At 43.3% G+C, this 6761-nt stretch overlaps 1 protein-coding gene across 1 annotated transcript; it reads left to right on the top strand.

The window, feature by feature from the left end:
- Window positions 1-325: 325 nt before the first annotated feature.
- Window positions 326-5283, top strand: gjd6 (gap junction protein delta 6; the record flags this gene model as incomplete). Its single annotated transcript, XM_079496984.1, has 6 exons — window positions 326-472; window positions 894-1125; window positions 1722-1864; window positions 3698-3910; window positions 4195-4259; window positions 4749-5283. The coding sequence occupies 6 exons, from the start codon at window positions 326-328 to the stop codon at window positions 5281-5283; spliced, it is 1335 nt and encodes a 444-aa protein (XP_079353110.1).
- Between the last annotated feature and the right edge of the window lie 1478 nt (window positions 5284-6761).

A 6761-nucleotide genomic window follows, 5' to 3' on the forward strand; every position in this document is an offset into this window, starting at 1 on the left:
CCATTGACATATATGGGATTTGCAGGCTGTGACATCACAAACAGCAGGACAAACCAGAGCACTTGATTGAGCCAGAAAACCCCAGACCACAGAAAATCTACTGGAGTTTTTTGGGTGCAATTGAGCTCAGAAAACATTACAAAAACATTATTTTAATGTCACAATCCATTTAAGTAAAACATTTGAGTGGTTTTCCCACCACTGTGGATGCGTCCCCCCCAGCAGACCGCAGCGCTCCAAGCAGCAGCAGCAGCAGCTCGTCGACCCTCCCCTGCGGGTCAGTGCTGGTCACCACCACCACCATCAGGTCACCTCCGCCACCATCATGACAGAGTGGACGCTGCTCAAGCGTCTCCTGGACGCCGTCCACCAGCACTCCACCATGATGGGACGTCTCTGGCTGACCGTCATGGTCATCTTCAGGCTGCTCATCGTCGCCGTGGCCACCGAGGACGTGTACGCAGACGAGCAGGCAAGGTTATTATGGTTGACCAAAAATAAAACTAAAATAATTCTGGACTAAATCAAAACTAGAATAAAAATGACTAAACGACAACTAACTGAAACTGTATCGTGTGACGTGTGTTTACGAAACTATAACTAAAACCAAAGTGAAATTATAGACAAAATAATACATTTTTAAAATGCTATATTTTGTTACGTTTGTATTACACAATTCAATCATGCACGTGACAAATAACCCAAAGTATATATAAAAAAATCACACGCGTGTGAAGTGAGGGGCGCATCCATTAATTTGCTCGTCCACATATGATGTAAATCATTGTCAATGGCATTTAATGTGTTTCTTAGGACAAGACTCTTAGGATATTAGCATTAAAAAAATAGAAACTAAAAATCCCAATGTTTTTTCTAACCCTTGCTGCGAGCAGGAGATGTTCGTGTGCAACACCATGCAGCCGGGCTGCCCCACCGTGTGCTACGACGCCTTCGCTCCCATCTCGCAGCCTCGCTTCTGGGTCTTCCACATCATCAGCGTGTCCACGCCGTCGTTGTGCTTCATCATCTACACCTGGCACAACCTGTCCAAGCTGCCCCACAACGCCAGCCATCAGAGGCAGGGCCAGGGGGGCACAACCCCCGGAGAAGGGCCAGGCTTCAGCGGTATACGCCTGTTGTCACCATTATTACATCAGTGGTTCCCAAAGTGGGGTCCTTGAGGGAGTTCCAGGGGGGTCCCCAGCTAAATGATAGCTAGGAACCAAATGGACCCTTATGGGTCTGTAACTCAGAGAGTGTACAAATAGAACCGGGTCCGTCCATTTGGTTCCATTTGTACACTCTCAGAGTTAAATTAACATTGATTTTTACAATATATTGGGGTCCCAGAGATAGAAATGCCATTAGGTAGGGTATCGGTGATTCAAACTGGGGGTCCTTGAATTTAAAATTGTTGAGAATCACTGCTAGAGCAGTAAAAGTCTTCTCTTATGGGGGTCCCTGGCATATCTTTTCAAATGGGGGGCACGTGACATCATGGTATCATCGTATGCGGGAACGCCTACCTAGCGGCAAAAAAACCAAAACAAAAAACACTTTCTGGCCTTGACAGCCCATTACATCCAAACAGGAAAGAATGTGATTGCATTAATGCGTTAAACTCACTTTGCCACGTGATTTGCTTACAACACATCACTAAGTGATGTGTTGTAAGATTGTAGATCACTTATATAGGCTACGCTATGTGTTAACGGTGCCAGCCCTGCTCGGCGGGACGGGGGCGGCGCGGGACGGCGGTCAGGAAGCCTACAACCGGAGCTGCGACTCGGACAGCTGCTCCATCCTCTCCCACAAGCACCTGGGCCACAGCCTGGCCGATGTGCTGGAGGGCCTCAACAACCAGGTGGATATACAGACAGTACGCATGTTATGTATATATATATATATATATATATATATATATCAATAACGGTTCCAAAACTTTAAACTCGTTCAGGACAGGGGAACCCCTTTTGGTGCAGTTTTAAGCAGTATGTTAGACTTTAGCTGTTGAAAAGTATAGCAGATCTACAAGCCCGTAGCGCGGCACCGCTACGGGCTTGTATAGCGGTGCTTGTAGATCTGCAAGCACCGTAGATCTGCTACTTTTGAAAGATCTTGAAAATGTGGTGCAAATCTTTGAATATATATTGTTTCAGAGCGAACGTTTTTAACTCAAATCTTTGCTTCTGGGGTGGTGGTGGGGCGGATTCCTGGAACAACATATTTTCAGCTGGGGGTCGGCGGCCAATTACATATAGTTTTCAGGGTCCTTGACATGAAAAACTATGAGAACCACTGACATAGAAACAGGTTTTTCTGAAAACTGATTTAGACATTTTGTAGAAAAGGGTTCTTGACATCCAAAAGAGCAATTAGACGTTTGCCCGGGATCCAAACTATAGCGAACATAGCCTATCTACACGCTCACAACACGTCGCTTAGTGCCGAATTATGAGCTTGTATAGATCAGCTAATTTCACTACTTAATTTATTCGATTTTTCCACTGTAAAAGAACTTGAATTGAAGTTGAATTTGTTTTGAATTCATGAAAATCTTTGATTTTTCTTTTTTAAATAATCAAAAACAAAATGTGGCGAAAACAAATAATAAAGGGACCCATGTGCCACAAATGGTTCCCGTTCCAGTGTTTGGGTACCAGTGATGTAGACAGATGCCATGCAGGTCATTATTGATCTGGCATCCTATACAGTGTTTATAGTTTCCATGTAGTTGTACAGATTATTGTTTTTCTTTGGATATTATTTCCACTGTTAGACTGATGATAGGTTCGAGGTGCATACGTTGGTTAGATAGATAGACATACTAATTACTAACAGTCTGACAGGCATTAGTCCGACAACACAGTCTCTCCCAACATGCGTGGCAGTATACGGTACAACTAACCCGTGGCAGGTTACAACTAACCCGTGGCAGTTTACAACTAACCCGTCTGGAGTCAAAAACACTCAGTATACAAGGCTTCACAAGGTACAAAGGCCCCAGTGAGATGGAGTCACACGCACATCTACGGGGTCCAAAATTGCAGATATTCGAGTGAGCACCGCGGACAGATTGACAAACATTGCATTATAACATGGGCTTATAGTCCCTCCTACCGGATACACTTGTTCAATCCTAAAGAATGGCAATTTCTATGCATTTGTATTACCTTGTGTTGACCTTGCTTACTGTAAGTCTCTCTGGATTAAAGGAGAATTTCGGACTAGAAGGATTTCTTATACCTTTCTTTGTAGTTGTTACGTCCCCACCAAAGAGGTCCAGGTGTTATTTTGTGCAAAAGCACACTATTGGCTATTTCCCCTACCATAAGCCCTCAATGGGGGTTGGGTTTTAGTGCTAAATCGCTTATTTCCATCGAAATAAGTAGTAAATGTCCCGCTTGGGATAGCCTACTATTTACATTATGAAGAGAGGATATATTAAAAAAAAATTGAGCGATGGAAATAAGCGAATTATCACTAAAACCCAATTCAATTCAATTCAATTCAATTCAATTCAAAATTGCAATGAGGGCTTATGGTAGGGGAAATAGCCAATAATGCACTTTTGCACAAAATAACACCTGGACCTCTTTGATGGGGACGTAACAACTACACATAATGTTCAGAAAGCCTTCTAGTCTGAAATTAGCCTTTAATGCTAAATGCCTAAAATGTGTAAATTGTAAACCAGAGTCTGCAGAGAGGAGACCCCAACACCGTGGTGTCGTTGGACCAGGTGCCGCTGCGCATGTGCAGGGAGGGCGTCGGGGGCGAGCCGGCCCGCCGTCCCGCCGCCACCGTCTCCGGAGGGGTGCTGTCCAAGTGCTACGTGTTCCACGTGTGTCTGCGCGCCGTGCTGGAGGTGGGCTTCGTGCTGGCGCAGTGGATGCTGTTCGGCTTCCAGGTATAGTGTTGTTGATTTCTTCGACTTAACTCATTCTCTGCCTAAAGTCGTACGATTTGTCACACACGTTAACCGCAGTGAAATTTGTTCTCAGCATTTGACCCATCTCTTGGAGCGGTGAGCCGCAGCCAAGGAGCGGTGAGCCGCAGCGTCTTAGTTTTCGTCATCATGGCTTAGTTTTTATGTAGTTTTAATTCAGTTTTCCTCGGTGTAAAACGGTAGTCGACAAACCTTTTTTGTCACAGTTCTAGCCGATGAAATCAGCACTAGTTCCTTTGTTCCAGGTGCCGGTCCATTTCCTGTGCTCGTCGGCGCCCTGCGCCCAGCCAGTGGACTGCTACGTGTCCAGGCAAGCTTATCATAGTTCAAAATTAACTTCATTAACTAAACTAAATAAAAAAACTACAATAACAAATAAATAAACACTAACTAAGTGAAACTGTATTCTTTATAAAAACTAATTAAAACAAACATTGGAATTAAATTATAGACAAAGAAATTAGACAAAATGCAAATAGTTTTCTTTTGTGGATGCATGGTTGGTGTTTCTTCTGTAACTGAATGCTATCTTTTGTTATATTTTATTACAATACTTAGCTATTCAATATTGCACCTGACCATAAAACAACTAAAACTAACACTGAAAACTAATAAAAACAGACCAAATAGCATTTTCAAAAATAAAAACTAATAAAAAACTAGCAAATCTGTGCGCTAAAAACGAATTCAAAGTTAATTAAACTAGAATTAGAAAAAAGCATATTCAAAACGAACTACAGCTAAAACTAAAAACTAAACATTCCAAAACCATTCTAACCTCGTTGTCTCCACATCACAGGCCCACGGAGAAGACCATCTTCCTGCTGTTCATGTACTGCGTGGGCGTGTTCTGCATCGTGCTCAACGTCCTGGAGCTCAACCACCTGGGCTGGAAGAAGATACGACGTGCTGTCAAGGCCAGGGAGGAGCAAGGAGGAGGAGGAGGAGGCTCTCCGTGGGCTTCCTCTTACCCGCCGGGGGCGATGAAGAAGAAGAAAGGGATGATGGGCTACGAGACCTTCCCTGCTCCCGACAGCGACCCCTCGTCTCTGCACTCCTCCCTGCAGGGGGGCTTCAGGGACGTGACCAGCACCGCCTCGCTGCCCACCCTGGACCTGGTGGTCGGACACAAGCCCGACTGGACGTGCGCCGGGAACTGTGGTGGTGGTGGTGGTGATGCTCCTCCGTTGTTCAATAAAGAGCCCAAGTTGAGAGCTCAGACGACGACTAAGAAGCAGGACTCCCACAGAGGAGAGAGGCAGCCGCTGAAGGGCAAACGGATCGAGGGCAGGGACCGGTCCGATAAGCACAGGAGCACCGAGGTCTGGATATGAATGACCACCACCACTGTTTAGTTACTGGGCCCCTTTTCAGCCGAAATAACTTTGGTTTTAGAACTGGTTCCGTTCTAGATTCTTGAAACCTCTATGCTTTCACAGAACCGGCTGCCTTTTATTTATTTTTTTCCAGTTTCGAAACAACTTTTAAGGATTCTGAACCAATTAATTTTCAGTGGAAAGAAACACGCTGAACTGGTTCAATATTAGGCAGGAAAAAAGAACCAAACAACTGGTTCAACTCCGGTAGAAAAGGGGCCTTGGGAAGAACAGAGCGATATACGTCTTGAGCAGTGGTACCAAAACTTTGAACCCAAAAGAGAAATTTGATGTCTCCCCGGGACCCAAACTAGTGAACATATCTGTGACAATGTGGCTTGGGTTAGATCAGCTATTTTCACTACTTCTTAAACATTTATTTTCTAATTTATGGAATTTTTGATTTTTCATTGATTTCTTCATGAAATTGCTAAAAGAAAAATCATTGAATTTTGTTTTTAATTCATGAAAATCTTGTGTTATGTTATGTTTTTCTTTTTTAACGTTTTGGAACAATAATTTTAAACAAAATGTAAGAAACCAAAAATAAAGGGAACCATACAAATGTGTCTGTAACCCGTATATGTGTTGTGAGTGTGTAGATCTGAAATTTTGGAACAAAGCTTGACAATCTTTGGAAAATGTGAGGCGGCCTACTTTTACTCCAATTGTGTGTATTGGTCTTCATAAACCCACACAACTCGGCCGCGGTCGAGATCATGGATTTCACAATGCCCCGCCAGACTTCCCGGTCCTTCATTGACACCCCTAGTTCCCGCTTACTGATGCATGTGTCCCTAGCGATGACATCAGGGAACGACAGTTTTCTACCTCTGGTCTGCTTTGAGTGCAGGATTACAGAGGAGGAAAGATATAACCTCCTGATCAGCTCTGTAGAAGTGGCCGGCAAACTGTGTTCTTCTGGATCGGATTAGTGAAGATTCAGAAACACGGGGAAGGTTGAAGTTGATGGGTGGCTCTTCCACGAGAGATTTCAAGCTTCAAGCCAAAAAAAATAGTAGCAGCCTATAAATAGTATTTATACTATTATTTTTTGGCTTGAAGTGAGCCCACATTGTTTCTTCAGGATCAATATTTTCTAGTTATGTATTGTTTTTGCCCTTGGTATTTTAGATGTTGTCTTTCTTTTTTGGTAGGCCTACTCATGGTTGCACAGCACCTTGTTTCAACTCTGTTGTTTTAATTGTGCTTTATAAATAAAGTGTACAGAAATTGTACATTTACTCATTTGAAAACTTTTAGTTTACTAGCTACTTGGTAGATTTTGATTACAAAACATGCATTAACCACTTCAGCCCATACTGTGTATACTTCAGATATTATTTGAAAATAGCCGATCTACAAGCTCACAATGCGTTGTGATCGAGCTTGTGGATCTGCTATTTTCAAATGTAGTATTTTTAAAACTTGAAATG

The sequence above is a fragment of the Electrona antarctica genome (assembly GCF_951216825.1).
Source record: "Electrona antarctica genome assembly, chromosome: 3".
Lineage (NCBI taxonomy): Eukaryota > Metazoa > Chordata > Actinopteri > Myctophiformes > Myctophidae > Electrona > Electrona antarctica.